Source organism: Polistes fuscatus, unplaced genomic scaffold, assembly GCF_010416935.1.
Source record: "Polistes fuscatus isolate 324 unplaced genomic scaffold, CU_Pfus_HIC Scaffold12, whole genome shotgun sequence".
Taxonomy (NCBI): domain Eukaryota; kingdom Metazoa; phylum Arthropoda; class Insecta; order Hymenoptera; family Vespidae; genus Polistes; species Polistes fuscatus.
In genome coordinates this window covers 6,663,026-6,687,662 of record NW_025113020.1, presented here as the reverse complement: position 1 = coordinate 6,687,662, position 24,637 = coordinate 6,663,026, and the positions used below count along the sequence as shown (strand labels likewise).

At 39.4% G+C, this 24,637-nt stretch overlaps 1 protein-coding gene across 1 annotated transcript in view; it reads left to right on the top strand.

The window, feature by feature from the left end:
• Positions 1–24,637, top strand: part of LOC122513374 (serine/arginine repetitive matrix protein 2) — a 205,319-nt gene that overhangs the window by 102,567 nt on the left and 78,115 nt on the right. Inside the window, 1 exon segment of the mRNA XM_043629696.1 lies at positions 20,833–23,497. Within this exon segment, the coding sequence (XP_043485631.1) occupies positions 20,833–23,497 (2,665 nt within the window).

The following is a 24,637-nucleotide window of genomic DNA, read 5'->3' as shown; positions in this document are numbered from 1 at the left end:
ATGACAGGCAATCGTTTAAACAACCATTTCAATCATCGAGAAGTATTTACGTTCGATGATCGTCATTAAGTGTTGTATAAAAGAGATTATATATTCATTTAATCTACTGGGAATAAGAATATTCATACGTGTAAAAGTTCATGCGAATATAACATGGCATAAGTTTAAAATAATCGATACCCGCTTATAAGAATGAACAATATCGATAACAAGTGACGCAATTTATTTAACAACATAGCGAGTAAAAAGAACAGACGCGTTAAAGGGTTGTTTAAAATGTTTAAGGGTAAAGAGTTTTGATCGTTTCCATTTGGGCTAAATTAAAGTAGATAGTTCGAGAAAATAAACAATTGTATTAATCGATGATTACGTCAATGGGATTTAATACGACAAAGATTGGGAAGAATAAAATCTTGTTTTTAGAAGTTAAGTTGATCCCTGTGGGACCCATGAGAGAGTTTTCAGGTGAGGAGAGTAGATTCTTTTCGAGGAAATAATTGCGGAATGGAACACGAGCCTAGCTAGCTAGCTAGCCTGGTCCTCAACCGGCATTTAATGATGGTATTCACAACGCGTACTACGAACAGTCGTTATCCTCGATTTATGGGCTGGTCTGCTCTGAATCCTTATGCGGCGTTCGGCTATGGCAATAGCCATAGTGGCCGGATGGGGGTGCGGTGGTGAAAGAGAAAGAGGAGAATTGCTGTTAGTGGAGTAGAAGGAGAAGTATGAGATGGAGGAGGAGGAGGAAACTGTGAGCCCGGTATGGTCGTTATTCTCCATTTAGAGTGGCGCCTCCATCGAGATCAATTTCAGTTGATCGTCATGGGGCCACAGTGCCACCAATAGAAACTGTTCCACACTCTCTCTCTCTCTTTCTTACTCTCTAACACTTGCACTGCTGCATTGAATTTCTTGACACTGTTTTCTACATTCCATACTAGTTCATTATAGTAATTTACCATGATTTAGAATACTAAACATGGGACCACAACAAGTGGGAATTGTTTTAGTTACACTTGCACTGTTTTTCTTTTTTAGAATTTTTTCTATCACCTACTACTACTGGTTCGTTGAATTACTTTTTACCGAGAGATTTAACATTAGGTGTGTACCATACATGGGACTGCAGTGTTCACTTCGTTATTTTTTATTTCTAATATATGGTAGAAAACTATTTGATTTATAACGTCTATACTTCCGTTAGATGTTGTACGAGTTAGGTAGAAGAAAAAAAAAATAATTATACTTTGTTATGTTGCTTTTTAGAATGTAGAACGTTTCTAACTAAACTAGTTCTCCCTAGCGAACTATTTTTCTCTGCCTTTCCCCCCCCCCGTTCTCTTTCTCTCTTGTTCTGTTATTCGAGTTAGCCTTTAACGGAGTAGAAAAGAAATCGGCTGTTTTAAAAACCATGCGACGCGCGACGCTCAGGCGCGTCTGGAATTCTTAACGAGACCGAAACTTTAATTATTGTTTTCTATCTTTCTCTCTCTCTCTCTCTCACACACACACACATACACAAACATATACTTTTTCTCTCTTTGTCTTTATTTCTTTTTCTCTTTCTCTCACGTTCATCGCTATATAACCGTGGTATGTGCCGGTCGAGCGCTCGTAAAACGCCTTGAACTCGAAAGTTACAAGGACGAGAGCGAACTGTTTTATTCGACGACTCCATCATAGCGGTTGACCACCATAATGGTGGTAATTATGGCGATTATTTTATGACGCCATTTTCTTTCTAACCTTTAATACCTATTTTATTTTGTTTTTTTTCTTTTTTCTTTTTTCTATTCTCATTTCCTATATCCAATTGACCTTTTATTCGTATCGCAGTTATTTTTATATTCTACTTTATTTTATATTATTCTTTTTATCGTCGGCGCGTTTCATTTCATTTTCATTTATCTTCAATTGTCATAGAAATTGGTCGCCATATTGTTAAAGATGTTAATGGCGGCAACTTGCAGTCGCCATCTTGCACTTTTGCATCCTTTTTCTAACCTCACTTTAATTTTTATTTTCTATATTATTCCCTCCCCCTTGCATATTTTTATTTTTATTTTTATTTTTATTTTCGTCTTCCTTCTCTCACAGAGGCATATATAAGGAAATGATATTCTTTATATGCATGTGTATTTTACGATACACTTTCCAAGGAGCGTAACGTGCTTACGTAATACCCCTCGGAATGCTCGGCTAATAATGGCATGAATATGTAACGCGTGCATGCCCCAGTATCGACACGTGTGCCTTATTTTCTTTTTTTCTTTTTCCTCCTCCTATTTTTTTTTTTCTTTTACCTACACGTATAACGTATATACATAGATAACAGATACATTTACATGCATATGTATGTGAACCGAGAAGGAAAAAGAAAGAGAGAAAGAGTGTTAGTGCATGATTGAACAACGATAGAAATTATTGAACACGTACCGAAACATTTTCCTTCCGTATTGAGATACATTTCCCTTTCACTTTATCTGAACTTGACAGTTGTAAAGAATTCATTTTCTTATTGTCTTATTCATATATATAAATATGTATCTAAAATTAAAATAAATAATTTTAATACCATCCAACAGTCCATTTTTTAAGTATTCAAACATTAAAATAATGCACACACACATACATATATAACTTAGAAACAATGTAGTTCGTGTTATTTGTTTGGAAAAAAAAAAGAAACGTATAGAAAAGTATGAGGTTAGGTTTGAAAATAATTTTGTAAGAAGGAAGACGAAATAATACGAAAAAAACTTTTTGTCATTTAATCGGAACGGAAATGTTTACCGTCTCTTGCTCTATCTTTTTCTATTTGTTCCTTTCTCTCTCTCTCTCTCTCTTTGTTAAAGAACACGAGACTTCATTTAATTAGGCAACGTAAACATTTAACCACGGTTCCCCTCTTATTCACTCACTCACTCACTGTGACTCGTCCACCATTGTTATTCTACCTATCTTCTCGAGACTTTCTCGAGGGTTAGGAATAAAATTTAACTTGGCCCTTCCTAGTGTTTCCTACTCTGACTGTTGTTTGCCAATGTCTACGCTCACGTAAGGGTTTCAACCATCACATTTTCCTCATCCCATAGCATCACCAACCACCCTTACCCAGTCTCGTTCGTTTCTCATTTCGATAAAACGTTCAAATAAAAATGTACAGTAACATTTCTTTCTCAAATATGTGTATATGTTGACCGAGTAATATATCAGGTTACCTGGAAAAATTTCATAACGATTATATAAATTTATATTGAATTAATATCGTTTCATTTAATACATACATTTTCTTTTTTCGTAATGAAAACGATTATATAAAAAAAAAAAATATCTTCCGTATCTAAAGTAATAGTAATTGTTAATTAAAAAATATTTACTTGGTCTCCTACTCCCCCATTGGTTGTCACTCATTTTTCTATCTCACAGAATATTTCGTAAGCTTGCAGTTGTTGTACCAACTTGTACAAAATATGATGAGCACGTGATTATTTAAAATAACAAAAACCTCGGATTACTCTGAAAACAGGATGGGTGTTTCGTAAATAAATGTTTGCCATGTGTAGCGTGAAGTGCATCGGAAAAGAAAAAAAAAAAAGAAGAAGAAAAAGGAAAAGAAAATAGAAAAAGGAAAGAAAAATGGTAGAAATGTAGCACACCGCTAACCGCGTGTTCGAACTAGCCTAAGCGTAACACGTTCTCGTGTTGCACCGCGATTAGACACGGCATAGACTTCTTAGAAACTGGTTTTAGTTATCCTCTTTCTATTTCATCTTTTATTTCTTTCTTTTCGATTAACATCTATCTCGTTCTAACGTTTGCGAGTTGGCTCTTAAGGTGAACGAATGAACGGGAAATCGTTTTGCTGCTGCATGGTTGGTGGTAGGGGGATGCTGAACTTGCTAACAGAAGAACAGTTTCCTTCCTCTGTGCACACTGACACGACGACTATTATTCAAAACTTTCACCTTACGTAACTTCCTGAAAATCTTGTCCCCCCCCCTCCCATTTATTTCTACTTTAACGTGATTCAACTTCGAATCTAACTCGATGAAATTTATTATGAACACGATAGACAACATTATTACGCTAAGGATTCTTTGAAATAATTAATGTCGATCAAATTTTCAAATATTTGTACGAGTAATTAACGTTTAGCAGTTTAAAACCCAGACAAATCCCCGATAGTCCGGAAAACATATCGGAAATCTCAAAGTAAAGACTATGATAAGAAGAAAATGATCAAATAAAAAGAAAATAAAAGATGTGTTGGGGTGGTTGGGGTCAGTGACAATCGTTTATTCGCGCTAATAATAACAAAGACCCGATTAGAACGTCCTCATTAGCGTAATTAAATCGCTGATCGTGCAGTACCATAACCTCACCTTTATAAAACGTATGATGAAGGATAGAAAAAGAGAGAAAGTAGAGGCGCACACTAGGAAAACAATATTGTTGGGATGTATATGAGTATGTGAAAGAGGGAAGGGCCTTCTCATAGAACTGAGGAATAGATGAGGCCTCCTCGGCACACTCACCGAGTCTCGCTCAGTTGTTCTGTTCTCTAAAAGCAACCGGTTTGCACTTGGGTATCTACGTTAGCAGTAACCGACTCTCTCAACGTGTCCACACATAGTCATTATACCTACGTCGAGTACTCTATCCTCAAATGTCCCCGTCCCCCCCTGCTATCTTTCCCAGTTTATACTCGTTCCTCTAGTAGAAGGAAGAAGAAGAAGAAGAAGACACCTAGCTCATTCCCTCATCCACAATTCCTTCCTCAATCCTAGCCTTCATCTGTGTGGGTCTAACTTTGTATGCTTTCGTGGGCGTATACGTGGTACTGAGAAGGGGAATCTAAGAAAGAGAGAGATGGGTAGATTGGTGTTAGGGTATTACCGTGAGCGTGTGTATGTGTAAAAGTGGTAGGGAATGGAAGGGGGTCTGAGAGAGAAAGAGAGAGAACAGGGACGGTCTAGCTAGCTAGTGACTACTTCTTGAATAATGCATGCCAGCCGCGAGCCCACGCCACGATACTATATACAAAGATGCCAGACAGGCTACTCGGAACTCTGCGCTTTTATCTATATGAACACATAGACCGGTGACGGTGAATGGAAAGAGAGTGAGACCAAGTGAGATAGAAATATTTATATATATATAAAGAGAGAGAGAGATAGTTTATATGTATTAGATACAAGTGCGTGGGTTTGATATCGGGTTTAGTATGTAACACTTTTGGAATATGCGTGCTCGTACGAGTTTAGCATTTTTGTAAGTGCGTTTAGGTGAGGGATTATGTTCCTCATTTATCTGGATAGATAAATAGATAGATTAATGATTAGAATTTATTATACATTAGGAATATGTGGATGTTGGTTGTTGTTGTTGTTGTTGTTGTTGAGCTTTTGTAATATTTCTTTAAGCGAATAATCTGTTCATTTTTAGGGATGTATTTTTTTTTTGTTCTTTCTCAATGTTTTTGAGAATTGGATTATATTATTTATTTAACGTTAAACAAATTATTTATAACTTTCCCGTGGAATATATTTGATCGGTATTTCAATAGCACCAGAATTAAATTGGATCGATTTAACATCCAACTTACTTGTTAGATATTTTCTCTTTCGAAAGTATCTTGTTTTTTTGAAAACTTTTTCTTTCTATTCTTCTTCTTCTTCTTCTTTTTCTTCTTCTTCTTTTTTTTTTAACTTGAATCGATATCGAGAAAAGTTAATATTCGAGTTTAGTTTTCGATAATCTCGTCTTGAAGTTCGTCGAAGTTAAAAAGTTTTTCACAAGGGTATATACGTGTATTTATTCGTGTGTGTGTGTGTATGTATGTGTATTTGTAGTCGACAAAGTCGAACTTCCGAGTATATTTTTTCCCCTTTATTTTTTCTTTCTTTTCCTTTTTCTTTTTTTTTTTTTTTTCCTTCCAAGAAGTTCTTCTCGAAGGGGGAACCCAACAACGAAAGTACTTTCACGAATAAATGTGGTCAGTTTTCTCTCTTAACGGATGTTGGGATAACTAAAACACGTTACGTAAAATGAACTCTGACATATTTCGATCCATAAATAAAATAAACCTCGTTCGAAACGCGTTATCAACTGTCTAATTTAACGTAATCGATTAATCGTTAATATAATCCTAATTAGTTACTATAATTAACGTATAACACGCTACGAAAATCACGTTTAATTGATTCAAATAATTGTCGACTCTAACGGTCTACTGCGCATGCGCTTAGTAAATTAAATGGCGTCGTCCTGTAGCCCATGTTGCAACGTTAAAAAACACATATATTTTGATATAAAATCAATTACTATTCAATTGAGATTACGTAATTATTTTTTTATGCATAGAAAAAGATCATTTGTAATTTAAAAATTAAATTTTCATTATTTACAAAATTAGAAACGTAGTCTTCGGTGGACCCTAAAACGACTCGTGCTGATTTCATACGATAAAAATACTTTCTACAATAATTAATAATAAATAATAATAATAATAATAATCGAATAAACGAAACGAAAAGATCAAGGATCGAATTTATCATTCGCGAAAGCGCAGAATAAATTCTCCTCGCGAAGAATCTTCTCAGTCCCGTGGGAGAGAAACGATTCGTTCGCGTGTAACGGTGCACCGCCATATGTTTTCGCACTTTCTCGCGATCATCATCATCATCATCATCATCATTAACATCATCTCGGTTATCGTTCTTTTCCTCGAGAGTGATCAAAATCACAAAGCAAGAAAAATTTACTAAAAAGAAATTCTCTTAACGCAAACACACACACACACACACGAACACATACTTTCCTATTGCCAATGCTATGAAAGTTCATGAAAAATTCAATTCAATTCGATGATCATAATGAAATGAAAATTTCGGCATATTTGAGACATCAAATTCTCTTTCGCAACGTTGCAAAAAACAAAAGAAAAAAGAAAAAAAAAGACAAGGGACTACTAAAGCTCGTCATATTTCGCTGATGGTGCTGTTGCATAGTGTAACAAAATATCTTCCTAACGTAACGAATCCGATTCTTCTATGGTATCCCTTTAACCTCCCATCAAGGAAATTCTTCAAGACTGAAGCAAAAAAAAAATGCGAAGGTTAGCTAATTACAGAAACGTCCAGGAAACCGCTGTTGGGTCCGATAATACTGCATTCTGTTTTATCAGGAACGAAAGTTGATAATGGAGTTGAAATAATAGTGTCACGTCTGGCATACTAAGCAGTAAAATGAATCCTTCCTAACGCAACTGATTTTTTGTTCTTCGTTTATCCTTCTAATATTATTATTTATTTGTTCTTATGATTATTATAACGTCACGAGTAAGATAATTATTCATGGTTGACATGTTGCGTGTTTAATCGTCGAATAATTCAAACTATTTATTAATACATAAATGTGTGTTACATAATTCATTGATTTTCCAATTGAAAATGAAACTATATCATTTGTTATTAATTCAATGAAATGTTGTATCATTGTAAATGAGTTGTATGTAATAGTCGTAACGTTGGTAAAGAATAACCGAACGAGTTCTAGGAAGATGTTGGGAATTGAAGTACTGGACTTGTTTCTTAGTCCCGAGTTGACGTATAAATAGGATAACCGGTGGATGCTCCGAGTGAGAAAGATAGACACCCAAGACGATGGAAGATCTTGGCAAACGGCCAGACGAAGCGCGAGATAAATAATTTATCACCATCGTGTAAACTCAAAGAACCCGGCCAGCTGGTTTCGTCCACGTTTGCTTCAACCAATCCTGCTAGTAGCCATTGTCAGAAATCTCGTACACTTTTCCTATTTGTATTACACGTACGTGTATTTAATAATTGAAACGTGCGTTATACGAAATTGAAAGTACAATAAAAAATAAATAATAAGTTACAATCGATCGTAAGACAAATAACACGAGTTTCTTGCAACGTGGCAATGAAATTCATGGTCAGTCAAATTCAACTTGGCAAGGAAGGTCTAACCCTAAATTTGATAAACATCGAATTAATAATCACAGTAAACCCAACTATCCGAAACCACAATTAACTCCTGTCGCGTTATACCAAAATTATAATCACCCTTTCGCTATGGCAAAATTAGCAATTAGTGTGCCACTAATGAATGGGGATCGTCATGCCATTATTATTAGTGTGTCTCGCATTTTTTAAACTTCATGGGATGGGAAGGTGTGTTCTTGCAAGATTTAACTTTTTCTCGTACGCTAATCAAATGCGCCTGGCGTATAATTCGCTTATCGCTAGTGCAGATGTCGCTAGTTAATTTTAATGCTTACATTTAATAGATGCCGTATATAACCGGCTCTAAGCGTAAAAATGTTCAATTAAGTCGAACGGAAAGAGAAACATTTTAATAATACGCCATTATGCTAAATAAAAATAACCAAAAAGAAGTTGAATTTATAAAGAAAAGCATGTTTTCTCAAAAACAAAAAAACAAAAACTTGCTTAATGAGAAAATATTAACTGTGTATAGCGAAGGAAGAGAAATTCGTAAAATGAAATGAATTCAAAAAAGATATTTACTATCTTGTACATATATACACGTAATATATATACATGTACACGTTTAAGTGTACGGTCACGCGAAGCTCAAGAGAATCTGGGTTACAGTACGCTCGATAGAAATTGAGGTTTCCACTGGAACTAGTTTAGAAACGCAATTCGATGCACAGTTCACTCGATGATCCTTTGAACGACCAACCAACCAACCAACCACTTCAATGTTCCTTTCGATCGAACATCATGAAAAGTATGATGATGATGATGATTATGATGATTATGATGATTATAATAATGATGATGATGATGATGATGATGATGGGAGTGATCATCATCGTGATCAACGAACCTTTCCCTTTCCATCAGCACAATGGGCACTCCTTCACAATTTCTTGGACTCAATTCAGAATTTTCTTTGGGGCTTGGAAGAAAATCTTAGCCGAGAGAGTTCGTAGAATCTCGCTTAGATTCTAGCAACGTTCATCTCTCTTAGGTCGTTGCATTCAACTACAAAGAAAGAGTAAGAGAACGAAAGAAATAGAAAGAAAGAAGAAGAAAGAGAAAGAAAATCTGTTCCTTGAAGCGCACTCTCGCATGGCGCTGTGCTGCCCACGAACGTTATACCTCAATTACTCGACGGTGTATTGATCCGGTGGTTTGCAGTCCCACGCTTTGCACAGAGAGTCGCCAGTCTAAGCGGCCTTCTCTCTCTCTGTCTCTCTTTTTCTTTTATTTTTCATTTTTCTTCTTTTTCTTATTCAACTTCTCCCTCGAGTCATCTCTCTCTCTCTTTCTTTTTTTTTTTCTCTAACATTGAACAAACGCACCCTTTCGAGCCCACTCGTACGTACGACCGTGATGAGAAATTCATGCGAAATTCATTAAAGTAGTCTACCCAGTGAAAATTTATCTTCTCTCTCTCTTTATCTTTAGTTTATTTTTCAGTGTGTATATTTTTGTTGAGATGAAAAGAGTATAAGGAAAAGACCAGAAAGACTAGAAAGAAGAGGAAGAGGAAGGAAAATAAAATAGGAAAGATGAGACAAAAATTGGTGTATAAACATACACCGAGAGGTTTGGTTACGTCACCAACAGGGAAATGCACGGAGTGTCGACCCTGAGACACGTGGAATGGCGGTGGAACGTCTACTCATTTTATACACACACACACACACACACATATATATATATAAACATTACGGGACCGTGGCAATTATCCGGGACTTTCCTTTTGCACCTTGCATCTCTATCTTTCATTCTCCCCACCTTGTTCAACCTCCCCCCACTGTTTCTTCCACTACGTGCGTAGAGAAACAGAGAAAAAAGAAGAAGAAGAAGAAGGTTTATGGTTTTCAGCCTTACTCTCGTGCGTGTAGTTTAAAGTCATGAAGAAATAAATAAATAAATAAATAAATAAATAAATACATGGAATAAAATAAGAGGAAGGGAAAAGAGATTGGTTGGAAGAAGAAAGAGAAAGAGAGATGGTAGAGAGTAGGAAAGAAGACGACTGACTGTAGAATAGTAGAAGGGGTTTTTTAGACGAGGAATAGTAGATGATAGTAGTAGTAGTAGATGGTGGTAGGGCTAGGCGAGGGGTGAGGTGGAGGTTAGAAGGAAACGGGGTTTAATGAAACTAGTCGAGGTCCGTCAAACCGGTTGAGCTGGTTGTTCCCTCCGTTTGCCACGTCGGAACTCTCCTACTCTCTCTCTGTTATCTTTCAAAGAGAGGGGAAGAAGAAGAGGATTGGCAAAGAGAGAAAGAGAGAGAGAGAGAGAGAAGGAGGTAACAGAAACAGGGCTGTCGACCTTTCTCTTCGTTCATCCTACTCTAACTTTCAGCTCGATTCTCATATACCCAGTTCGTTCTTGTACAATACTACTCTCTCGAAGCTGCTGCATATATCCGAAGCACAGAAATCGTCTCACTCTTCTATCTTTTGCTATCACTATCATCCTACTCACTTTGCTTCGTTTGTTCTCCTTGCTTTTGTCACAATGTGTGCGTGTGTTTGTGTGTCTATGTTTGTGTGAAATCCCCTTAACCGAGAGAGAATACACCCACGGCGACTGGGACGAGAATTATAGGGGAGAGGAGGAGAAACGTAGACTCGATGTATCCGCCCCTGTTTGATAGTCCCGTCGTGATATAAACTCACTGGGGAATCTACCCTACCCCCTCCCCGCCAACCCCCTCTCTTTCCGTAAACCAGAACGCAACAGAGAGAGAAAGATACATGATTATTCGATGGAAGGAGATAAAAGTAGCTGAGAGGAAGAGAAAGCATTCTCAGAGTTTGTTTCGTCGAGCATGCAATGGTATGCGTCGTCTCCTGCCTGCCTGCCTGCTTGCTTTCTTGCTTGACTGTCTGTCTGTCTGTATGTCTGTATGTGTGTTTTTCTCTATGTATAGTGGATATTCCCTCTCTCTTTCTCTCACCATTGCTGTTTCCTGCGGAATGCGTGGGTGGATATTGGTATATGTACGTTGCACCTTGAGGGTGCGCCATCTCCTGACCCACTCGACGGGATCATCGGCCCTTTTTTATTTCTTCTTCTTTTTTTTTTATATCTTTTCTCTTCGCATTCCTTTTCTCCTCTTCCTTCCTTCCTTCCTTCCTTCCTGACTTCTTTTTTAACTCAAAGCTTTTATTACTACTCATCATACTCTTCAATTTATTCCAAACACGTTTCCCAACTGAACGTTTCGTATCAAAGTATTTTTCGAACTTTGAAATTGTTATACGTTTTAGATAAACGTTGATTAGGTACAAAGTAATAACGATTAAGTCTAGTACAAGTTTGTAGGTAACGCGTTAATCTTATTTCTCCGATTGTATGTTAATTCTACGATTGGCTATTGTTGGATTATTTTATTTCAGGGTAATAAATTGTTTAAGTTCAATTCGATAGATTACATTTCAATTCTAAAGTATCGAATATCACCTATGAATGTTGAACTTTTCAATAAATTATACCAATCCCATTCTAACAACACTAATACATAATTAAACTTCAAAGTTTAAACGTTGTCCGAACAGATGAACAGGGTGACTCGACGAGTCACCGGCCGGGGTTGGTTGGTTCTAGATTTTCCGGGTATCTTGGCATATTCTTTTCATCATCCTTTATCCCTCAGTACATATCCCTTTTCATATACAAACTTAGACCATCAAATACTCGGCAAATGTCTGTGTATATGTATACGTGTGTGTGTGTGTGTGTGTAGACGGACATTACGGTCGGCTGGTAGAGAGGACACGTGCATGTACGTGCTTGGCATCTCGTTTAGATTTTCTTTCTCTCTTTTTTTCCTCCTCCTTTTTCTTCTTCTTCCTCTTCTTCTTCTTCTTCTTCCTTTTCTTTTTCTTTCTCTCATTCTCAAATAAGAAAAGAGACGACATGACTCGGTTGCCGAGTACGGCTATCCGCTATGCGTCGACAACCCACCTAGATGAAAGCACAATGACTCACCACCAGCTCAGAGACTCTTAGGAGTCACGGAACTCGTCCCTTCGCTACACCTTCGCTTCCGGACGATCGATTTCGAAGATAGTTTACTCCTTTGACTATAGATAACTACTACTCCAACTGCTATTACTCCTACTACTACTACATAAGTACTTTGTTCATTCAATAACTTCCAGTTGAATTATGTATCGGCTGATGAAATAATGGAATAGTTTAATAGACTCCTCTACATTGTTACTAAAGGTTACTGTTTACTTCCTAAATCTTCATTCAAATCATTTTTCCAATAACGAAAACACCACCTTACGCACTGACAAATCTAAAAAAACCTGATAAATAAACTTTATACGTGAACAATTGTAAATTAATAATCTATTAATGTTTGCAAATGAAACAATTGAAACCTAACAACCCTGACGCAACCCAATACTTCCGTGCACTACTACTGGATCTCGTTTACGCATGGTTAACTTCAAGGAATAGGTATAAATGAAATCAATGAGAAAGAAAAGATAGAGTTCATGACCCCGTCTTCGTGAAACAGCAAGAAACATCTCAAAAGGTTTCCTCCCTTTCCCTCCACCAATCCCCGTTCCTATCTTTCTTATTTCTTTCTCTCTTATTCTAAAGTCACGGTACTGCTGGTCCAGAAAGAGACAAAAAATAAAAGAGACCTTCCGGCGTCGGGACGCGACATTAAAGTGCTTCACAAGTTTCTCTCCTCTTTCCTATTTGGCTCCCACGTAGTTTCTTTCCTTTTCCAAGCCAAGAATAACATTTTATTTCTCTCTCTCTCTCTGTTACTTTCTTTCTCTCTTTCTCTTTGAAACTCCTACTAGCAAACGGTACTCATAAACAGTGGCCACTGCGAGGGTCAATTGACGATGACGTCACTGTCGCAACACAATCAAATCTAATGGGACGAAGTAACTTTGAACCAGTGGATCGTAGCACGTGACCATTTCCTGACACTTTACAACAGCTTCTTTTCTTTTCTTTTCTTTTCATTTTTTTTCTTATTTTATTTGTCTTCCTCCTTTTGTTAACCCCATTCCTTCCTCTCTTATTTCAATTACTCTATTTCACGTAATCCTTTATACGAGATGATACCAGGAAAACTATAGCATTAACAGGACTCCTAATACATATCCATTACCTTTGTGATACTTCAAAGATCAATTATTATCATCTTTTGTAATATTCTCGTCGTTGAAACGATACAGATCCTTTACCAAATTACTCGTAGACTCTTCGAGTTACACTGAAGCTCGAAATGTAATCGAGAAGATATGCTCGAGATTCCTGTTTGGGTGCTCGTTTATTGTATCAAGGTCATTGAAAGATGATACTGTTCGAGAAACCTTCATACAGATTCTTTCTTTTTTTTTAATCAATCTTTTTAACTTACGCAGCGATGCTGCTAGAATTGAGAAAGAAATGTTGTGGATTTGCAATTTAAAAAAATAAACGATGACCTTGCAATCGGTTTTGACTTTTGAAAATCGATACTACCTGAGAACTATTTCAAATGATAAAATAACTTTTGCAAACGGGATGTACGTATTATAAATGTATATTACGTTTGAATGGTCACACTGTTTGGTCAGCTCGTTTACACATTTTATTATAGGTTATTTTAATCGAGTAAATAATATGAAGAACATAATAGTAATGTCTTCCGTATTACTCGAGCGAGCCAGGCCCCCGTCAATTGACAAGTTTAGTTGGTTCTTAACTAACCGTGAAATAATTGACCATATTTCAAATGAAATCTATTGAAATGAATTAACTAGCGATTGTTTAGAATCAGTTACTTCATTAGAATTAGAATTTCGTTATGAAATATTCGTCTTAACCAATTTATAACTCACGGGAATGTAATACAATCTGTTTTCGTACTTTTACTTTCAACAGTTTGACGACGACGTTTCGTTTCATTTCTCGTTTCATTTCATTTCTCCGAAGTCTCTGTGTACATATGTATATGTGCGTGTGTATATATGTCTCTTGCGAAATATGATTTGCCTTTGAAAGCCTTGAACCCAAGAATTGAGGATACAACACAAAGTGTATAATATGCTTGGTATGATGGTGTTATGGTGCCCATTAAATCACGTTTCTCCATTGAGTAAATCCGCGGGTTAAAGGGGGTTAACGGCTTTCGCTTGGTTGTCACTTCGAACACTGGTTTCGTTCCTTCTCTTTCTTTCCCAGCTCGAACACGTTGTAAAAAGATATAAAAAAAAAAAAGAAAGAAAGAAGAAAGAAAAAAAAAGACGACTAACCAACCAACCAACCAACCAACCAACCAGCCAAGAAAGTAAGAAAGAAACAAATAAAATAGTGGACACGTTTCTGCGGAGGAGTAGGAGGGGGCTAGGGGGCTAGGGGGGGAGAGAAGAAATAGGTGTCTCCATTGTTTCTGAATTATTTATTAGCCGTAGCCCGTAGCCGTCCGCGAGTCGTCCGCAGTCTGGATCGCAACGATTGAATGGTCAGTGACCGGATGTGACGTGCCTCTTGTGCACAGAAACAAGATGGCCGGCTACGATAATTACTCGCGTGTTTACGACCGATAAAGCTTGAATGCCAGCTCGTCGAAACAGCTTACACCTAGGGTTCCCTTTTCTCTCTTGGTTATTACGCTTGCCTTCCCCCTTTACCCCACCCCCCGCCCCCCCCCTTTTCCCGCCACCTTTCCTACTACCTACGTCGTCCCTTTTCAACCTAGCAACGCATGCATTCTCGTTAGTCTTCTCGTAATAGGTATTTTTATCGCAATTTAAAACGTTAAGCGACGACCTATCCCCCCCCTCCACTCTTCCTCCTCCCCATCACTCGCTCATTATGATAAATACGTCACTGATAAAGACAAGGACGTATGATAAAGTTTCATTTTCGTCAATCCAATTCAAAGGGCACACATAACATATTTTATATGCACCGAGTATGTTATACTGTTTTTTTTCTTTTCTTTCTTTTTTTTGAGGTTATACTAATAAAGAAGAAAAATAGATGAGAGTGAATTTCGTTAGGATGCGCGCGCATCGACTGAAACGATACGCCCTGAAGTTAGTCGGTATTTGCGATGCGCGGGAAATGCAGCGATTTCAAATTAACGGCACGAAGTAAGTCGATAAAAAAAGCTCTCTTACATTTACCGATATCCGTATTCTGATATTTCTATATATACTCAACGCGTGTTTTATATCGATACGAATAAAAATGATTTATGTTGTTTTGAGGTTATATAATTGTTATTAGTTCCTTTTTTTTTGTTTTTTTTTTTCGAGAATAAAAAGAAAAATGTAATAGAAGAAATTAGATCTCGTAGCAGGGAATGGAATTCGTCATATGTCGACCATACGTGATCCCCTTGGCTTCTTTTTTTTCTCCTTGTTCATTTTTTTTTTTTGTTGGGGGTCCCTTCGACCTCGTAACATCTCTTCTCGAGGCGGGAGTTTAAGTGAGTGACTGAGAGGTATAGGCGGAACCAAGAAAAAGATGATCTTTGTCTTTCTCTCTCTCTCTCTCTCATACATCAGACGGTTCAGTTCTGCTACGGTGGCCTGCTCTCAGACGTCTGAGCACAGCTGCGCACGCCTTCTATTGTATCTTTACGATGTTGCTCCAAGCTTCAGCAAGGTCTGTTCCTCCCCCTCTCCTTCTTCTTCCTCCTCCTCCTCCTCCTCGTTTCGTATTCCTTGTTCTTCCCTTTTATGGGAAGGTTCACATTCGTCTTTTTCCTTTTAATCCCATACCGCTAATGTTTGAAAATAATTTTGGGTCAAACTTTTGCCATTCAAATCCTTGAATAGTTCACAGATTTTAGATATCCAACACCTGTCCCTTTCTATCCTAATTCGTAATGGCTTTTTCTTTTTTTTTTGTAATTTATTGACTTGGCCACTGTTTTGATCCTATTCTTTTATGGGAAAATTTCCCATTAGTGTCTCCTATTTTTTTCCAAATGCTTTTCCGATGTTCCCCGATTGTCGGGGACCAGTTCTGTGTTTTAATTTATGTTACAAAAATTTTGTATAGTTCAAAGATTTATGAAACCCTACAACTGTTCCTTTCCGTCCAGTTTACACTGTGTCTTTTATCGGATAAGAAAAGCGAACATGTTGAAAATGACGCTAAGAAAAATTGATGGCCTAGGTGAAATTCTTATCGAACGACCTAATTCAATTTTTCTCGTTTCTTTTCCAAACCGTATCTTCGAAGAAAATCCTTCAACGTCGTTATGGGGGATCCACATTTTTACAATAATCCATTATAGTTCTTGTACTTTTTCCAACGTCATTATTTCAAGGTCGATTAATTTTATTCCCATGCTTCTAGGTCACATTTGAATTGCACTCGATCGAAATCATTCGAACGAATGGGTCCTCGCCATTCCACAAAAATATTCTTCGTTGTTTTTAATGTTTTATTAATTAGTCTAACTTCTTTGATATTCCTCGTGGATGAATAAGAACAAAATATTATATTCCCATGTTGAGTAAAGAATCGTTGGAAAAATACCATGCCAGAATTGAATTGGAGCTTCGTGCCAAACGCGTAGGTACGACGTTTCCTTCTTAAGAATTCGAACGAGCTTTCGAGCTTCGTCAGCTCGATCAAACTTCCGTCAAAATCAACGACAGTAGTTTTACGAGTAAATTAGGCACACTCTAAACTCCTATCCTGATCTACAATATGTGTACGTTTGTCCGTGTGTGTGTGAGTGAGTTACTCTTGGCATGAGGCCTGGTGCTACTGTTACCGTTGGTGCTGCTGCTGCTGCTGCTGTCTTTGCCGAAGAGATGAAGAAGAAAGAAAAAAAGAAAAAGAAAAAAGGAAAGACCCGCGAGGAAAGAAGAAGAAAATGATTTTGTAGAAAAAGAAAGAAAAAGAAACAAAATCTGGCCAGTGTCCAAGACTTTTATTTCAACCACCCTCGCCGAGAGTGGTTCAACCTCGTCCCGAATCTGCTCGAGTAATCGCCATTTTTCTTAACTCGTGCGTCAACCACGTGACTTCTTCTTCCACCTAACTGTCCTCCATTTTTATTTTCCTCTTCTCCTACTCCTACTTCTACTCCTCTCCTCCTCACATTTATATTTTCTTTTTTTATTTTTTCTTTTCCCACTCTACCGTTTCTTTCATATTTCTTTCGACCGTCGTATTTTCGTTGGTAATTTTAAAAGAAAGAGAGGAACTTATCAACGAAACGAAACCGAAAACGTGGGAGACCGTTGGACTCTTTCTCTCTCTCTATCTCCGTTTAGGTTTTCGAAGAAGAAGAAGAAGAAGAAGAAGAAAAAAGAAAATGAAAGAAGATGCGAGAAAGAATAAGAGAAAGATAGAGCTAAGAGTGAGAGGAGGCCATCAAGCAGAAATAGACTGACTCTAAAATAAGCATGGAAGACGAGACGCCATGCCAAAAGAGACACCGCATTTCGTGTGTCCATGAACAGTGTCTTTTGCGTTAGCCAACTCGTCGTCGTCGTTCATTCACTCGACGAGTTTAGATTCTCGTTATCGTATCTCTACCACTATCAAAACCTGACGACTCTGGTTCACCGCAAGAGATGCCATTTATCTAACATAACATATATATATATATATTTTTTTTTATCCTATTTTAGGTCGTAACACCGACCCTAATTAATCTTTGATACATTACAAACATCATCCGTTATCGTATATAAATTCTTATTTCATTTCTTGACCACATTCATTTATGATAATTACATTTTTCTAAATACTAGTTTAAAACCGCTAGACAAACGATATTTCATGGTTTTACACGATTGTTTATAAAACGAAACTAATGTTAATTCGATGATGCAAGATCAGAAGAGTACGGTGAATGCGTTAGAACCATCCCGTTAATGTTTTAACCAAATTCTGGCTAGTGACCAAACTCCTGCGTGTTCTGGCATTGTTTGTCGCGATGGAATATACAACAACAGTTTTCTTATTAGCCAATTGTGATCTCTTCTGGTTAATGACTACGTTCGATTCATCTATTCGTCGAGAGTATACACATTTCTATTAATAGTCCGATCGTTTTGTAACAGCTCAACACGAAAAAATTCTATTCCATTGGAATCCCAGTTACACAGAGGGGACCAACGGGAACCTTCTTTTGACGAATATCCTCGTTTGGTATCGATCGAGTAGGTTCATTTCTCATGGACTGCGATAGTTTTCGTTTAACATTGTCATAAATGATTCATTTGTCATCAGTTCCCTCCTCTGCCCAGGGATTACGATTCGTTTCAAAATGTGAGAATCATTTTCAATCGAATTTAAACTGTGTAACAATTGAAAGATCAGTTTTATCAAATGAATCGATGATATTTTAATGGAATATAATAAAGGACATCGTAGATATTGATAAATAAAATCTAATTTCTCTGGTTTAATGCAATATCATTTTGTATTTCGACAAAAGGATAAATACCTGAACAGTTAAACTTCAAAGCAAGCAACATCATCACCATTTGGTAGTTAATGAGAGTAGTAGAGGTTTCAAGGGGTGACCAATTTAAAGTGAACTCGCGCAAGGTAACCAGGAAACATTTGGGAAAGTGCAATCGATAGTTTGATCGAGTTTACCATCATCCCATTCCACCCATTTCGAGAGTAGATTCGATAAACGACGCGACGTTGCATGCGCGAGAACCCCGTTCCCCCCTTGTTCAGTTCTCTTCTTCTTCTTATTCTTCTTATTCTTATTCTTCTTCTTCTTCTTCTTCTTCCCACCGAATACACTTAATTCATTACCCTAATTGCCAAAGCACCATAGCCTCGGTGCAGAAACCGTTTCCGTTCGTCTAAACCACTATGGGTCTGGGGACGTGTTACGTTACTGAACACACACACACACACACAGACACACAGAGTATTTGGAAACTTTACCCATAGAGAAACTTCGATTGATGAAAATGTTCTTCCATTTTACCTATGACCCTTTATTTCATATTTTAACATCCTAATTATACATTAACACAACACCTAATTAAATATTTCCAACTAGAAACTGAAATTACATGTTGAAGTTAGCTGCAACGTCAAGTTTCATTAAAATAACAACTCTAATTATTATATAACGATAATTAAATGAAATATTATTTCAAGGTCGTTATAGAATCATCAAATCCCGCAACACTCGTCGAGAAATACAATATCGATCGATAGAATCAATTTACAATACTGCATTTAATGAAACGATCAAAAAGAATTCAATAAAATAAAGTATAAAACAAATAAATAAAAGTGTGGCGGACAATATGATTGTCTAGTTTGACGAGACAACGTTTCATTCGATCGGGTTAAATGCAAGGCAAACAACGCCAGCCAAGGCATTCGTGTAAGAATGCGGAATGAGCTGCAATGGCGCCGTTCAATTAGATAGGATGCTACGCATGCGAAACGGGTTGAGGAGAGAAGAGGATACCAGATGACTGTCTGTGCCTGTTCGCGTATGCAGAAGAGAGAGAGAGAGAAAGATAGAACAGAACAGAACAGAACAGTACAGAACAGAACAGAACAGAACAGTACTGAACTGAACAGGACGACAAAGCACACATATCCTAGGAAACAGTTGGATGGTCGTTGCGGATAGCATCGAAGTTGTAAGCGCAGTCGCGTGTGGACGTTCATCGTCGTCGTAGTCGTCGTCCTCGTCCTCGTCGTACGTCGAAAGCCTGCACAAATGTATCCAGCAACTCATACATAAGCTCAAACACTTTACGCATACCTTTAAACAGAGGAATACACGGACGCGTATACAGTGTAACAGACGCACGCGCAAATACTCGGTGTATCCTCATCGGATAAACGCACCCCACGTATGCAACGGCGTTGCCCGTTGGAGTGCTTCTCCCCCTCCGGGTAATAACAGTAAATCCTGAGCAATAAATCCCTCTCCTCTCAGTCTCCCTATTTCCTTCTCTCTTCCTCTTTCTACCTGTCTGCCCCGCCCTCGCTTGCTGCATCTCTCTCTCTCTCTTTTACTCCCTTACCCTACTCCCCTCTAAACCCCTCACCGTCCACTCCTCTCTTTCTACTGCCTTTCCTCGAGACCCTAGAATGCGTGTATTGCGTGTATGGTTGTAAATCGTTCCCATGCTACAGTCATGTATCTACTGGGTTAGTCGTAGACCCCTTGAACCTCTCTCTCTCTCTTTCTATGTGTGTGTGTGTGTGTCCAACGAGGACCGGAAACTGAAGCATATACCAACGTTAATCTGCTCCCTCCCACTCAACCCTCCTCACTATCCTCAACCCAATCTCCCAATCTCATCCCGTTGGATGTGTGCATTGATCCTTTACTACTAAATCCTGAATCATGCTCTGCCAACGTTACTTCCAATCGAGGTCACCGAGATCGCGGTTAGAAATGACGAGGCACGTTGCTCGCGTGCCTTTACCGGAGACTAACAGACGTCTGGGATTTCTTAACGAGGAAGTTACTTTATTATATTACGTCGATTGTTTCGTCATCGTTGATTTCACAGTTTAATATTTGTTCGTAATCTTAAATTGGATTTTGTAATTCCTTAATTCACGAGAATAGAATAGGATTTAGTTGTATGATGATTTTGGTTACGATAGCATTGGGAGAGGTGGTAGAAGTTTGGTTAGCATTAACGTGGAATTGTATTAGATTTTGGTATACTTTGAAATGCGTCTCGTGTGCGGTAACCCAAAGAAAATGTTTGAACTATTACTGTTGTTAGGACATCGGTTAAGAATTGCATCCCGTTGGTTGAATCTTATTGTTTAAAAATTCTAACACTTAGGGAAATGGTTTTTTTCTTTTTTTCAGATAAAAGTACTACAAGGAACAATCGTAGAAGACGAATAAGCGAAGGTGTTAACAAAACAGAAAAGGATAACGAGCCTGTGTTGTCGTCAACGAGACAAGAGGATCGGGAAAACAAGGGACCCTCGGCGGGTAGATTTGGCAATCGCATATCGCGTTCGACGTTGGAAGAAACAAACAGTGGTTCGGGTAGCGCGACGAAGTTACGAAAACGTGCGGTTACGTTACGCAGTTTATTGGAAAGTGTAACGAAACGAACTGTTAGAAGGAAATTGAGACCGTGCGTGCAAAAGGGAAAGAAGGATAACGAAGAATTAGATCGTCGGCGTAGCGTAGTTAAGATCAACGAAACTAAAGGAGGAGGAGGAGGAGAAGAAGAAGAAGAGGAAGAAGAGGAGGAGGAAGAAGAAGAAGAACGTCTTAGTAGTAATAAATCAGAAGAAGAAGAAGAAGAAGAGGAAGAAGAAGAAGAAGAATCCGAACATACGGAAGAAGAAGATAAACGCGAACACAACGATCCCCTATCGAAAAGACTGAAAACAAGTCCGATTGGTCGAAAGCTAAGATCGGATCATCGTAAGTCGAAGAACTCGGAAGAATCTTTGGTGGATCGTGTTGATCCGGTCGAACAGCAGAACACCAGAGAAGAAGAGAGACGGGAGGAGCAAGAGGGGGAGGCGGAGGAGGAAGAGGGCGAACGCGAGGGTGTAAAAAGACGGTTGGACAAGTCCGAGGAAGACAAGGAAAGTCAGTCGAGAGAACGAGATCAGGAACCGGAGCCCCCACCTTTGGATAGACTCGATCCTGGGGGTAAGGTTACTTCGGAGAATCCCGAGATCACGTTAGATGCACAGCAGAAGAATAAGAACGTTCCGGATGAGTCAATTGTCGTGAATGGCTCTCTCGTTGATTCGGATTTCGAGAAGAGTAGGAAGAAGAAGAAGGAGGAGGAGGTGGCCGATAGCTTTGAAAGTAAGTCGTTAAAGTTGTCGCCGAGATCGTCCAGGTCGACGACGACGACGACGACGACGTCTCCGGGACGATCGAAGGCTGTGGCGAAGGGTTTTGTCGAAGGGGAGGGGGAAGGAGGAGGAGGAGGGGGAAGCGAGGGTGGAGAAGCCGAGGCTGGGGCCGAGGCAGAGGAGGAATCCAAGAGGAAGGACGGCGAGGAAAGACGGAAAAACGATTGCAAAAAGGAAAGGAAAGAAGAGAAGGAAGAGGAGGAAGGTAAGGGTGAGGATCGTGGGGCACAACGATCCCCTCGAAGAACCGTGCCGAACAACGCCGAGCTAGGCACGGAAGATAGCGTGGGTAGTGCTAGCGTCGAGTCGGTCGTCGAGCTGCTGGAGTCGAGTAGTCAGGACTCAGGCTCCGTGCTGGAGAGGCTGAGTCCACTTAGCAGCGGTGGCGGCGGCGCTGGGAGGCAGAACAACAATTTGCTCCTCGAACAGCAACGGGAGCAAGAACGTAGTCGGCACAACGAGAGCCCTGTCATTCTAGCCGAAAAATTAAACAAGCCTCCACCGCCGGTCGCCGGCCATCATCATCATCATCACCACCAGTACCACCATCAGCAACAACAACAACATCACCACCAGCAACAGCAGCAGCAGCAGCAGCAACAACAACAACAACAGCAACAGCAGCAGCAGCAACAGCAACAGCCGCAACAACAGCAACAGACTCAACAGCAGCAGGTTCAACAACAACACCAACAACAGCAGCAGCAACACCACCACCATCACCATCATCAGCAGCAACAACACCAACAGCAGCAACACCTACAACAGCACCAACCGCAGGGACAGCAACAACAACAAGCGCACCAACAGCAACAGCAATCCTATCACCATCATCCGGCGTATCATCACCAGCAGCAACGATATTCGGCCGATAGTCCGGTAATCCATCATCCTCTCTATCACCAACAACAACAACAATCAACTGGAAGTCAGCACAGACAACAATTAGCTAGCAGTCCGCAACAGCTTCACCAGCAGCATCATCATAATTTAAGCTCGGTGAGCCTACTCGAGGTGCAACAACAGTCCCACGCAACGAGAGGCGGCGATGAGTCCGGCCTCATGGAGGTGGAGACCGGGGCCGGTATACATGGAACTGGCGTCCTCGGTGGTGCGATCGGCGTTAGGGGTGCGGTCGGTGTCGTCGGCGGTGGTGGTGTTGCTGTTGGTGGTGGTGGTGGTGGTGGTGGTGGTGGTGCGGCGAGTGGTGCTGCAGGTGCATATGGGGACAGCGGCTCCGACAGCGGGGTAAGTTCCCTGAGGAGTGCGGGCTCGGGTGACGAGAGGAGCGGCAGCAGGAGTTCGGCGCTTAGCGTCGAGGAGACTACGAGCTCTTCGACGCCTAACGCGGCGGCTACGCCGGCCAGAGTCTGGCACGTTCAGAGCGTGCAACATACCTCTCTACTGATGGCACATCCTCAGGCTCCACCGAGTGCCGGGAGCAGTTCTGCAACAGTAGCTGCTGCAACGGCGGGCCCCCCGGTCTATCAAAATCCTGTACCTGGACATCACCATCCTGCCGTCGCTACCGAGATGCTTTGGAGGCCACCGAGATATCCGCCATTACCCCCTGGTATGCTCGGACCCGTTCAACCCCCCACTCCAGAGGAACTTCTTGAAAGGGAACGTCACGACAGGATGATTCGGTGAGTCCTTAGATTTTCTTCTTACTTCCCATTCACTACATACAAATTTAGACAATTTAGGACATCTCAGGAATATGCTATTAACGGTCATTATCGAGACTACAAAGCAGGGAATCTAAAGGAGTCGTACTCTGACTTTTAGTTTACGTGCATAGGATCTTTCCGACTCTATAGAAATCAGTATTCTACAAGAATCTTTTTGGTAGGGATAATAAGCAGGTTTCGAAGGAACGATTAACTCGACAAGTTTCTTAGTCGACTCTGATGATTACCTTCCTTCCTTCCTTCCTTCCTTCCTTCCTTCCTTATACTGTCCAATTGAAAAAGATTCTTTCAAAGAGTATTATACTTTTGTATAATCGCGAAAGAAAGCAAACGTTTTGAATACACCGCGCTCGTCGTTGAATATTATCGATAGTAAGAAAGTTTGAAACGTTCTTCCTCAGTTGTTGCTACTGCCACGTTTCTCATGGGATTCTTCGAAGAAGAACATATAAACGAAATTTCTCCAATCTCGTCCTACCTATTTCACAGTGAAAAGATTATTACACGTATGTACGGTTGGTATGTCTTCGTGTACCAGGACCGATGAAATTGAACAGCTAGCTTAACTTACGTTCATCGGTTTCTTTAGCCAGCCTGTTTGTTTGCACTTAAGAACGCGGCACTGAGTGAAATACAGGCGTACACGCCAAACCAGATCGCGCTTTCCTTGAGTGGTTTATTTATTCTAGCGAAAGTAATGCGATGATGGTTGTGGTAGTAGTAGTTTGTTGCCAAGCTCGATGGAATGGATGCTGCATCGTCCCACCTACCCCCCTCCGTTCCTCTATCTACGAATTCATCGCTAAATTATCTTCCCTTTAATTTAATCCTGAATTTTATTCCCTTGACAAAAAATAATATAAATCAAAAGAGGAGACGCGTCTTCTCTCTCTCTCGTTTGTATTCGAGAAGTATATGACAACTCATACTGATGGGAACCCTGCACAAATTTATGTACATATTTGATAAACCGCAGACAATAAAATGATAATCCTAATATGATTCCTAAACGTGAGATACCTTATCCTTATTTTCCTTTTTTCCTTTCCTTTTCTTTTTCTTCTTTTTTTTTTGTCGAACCTCTTAGCCCGATTC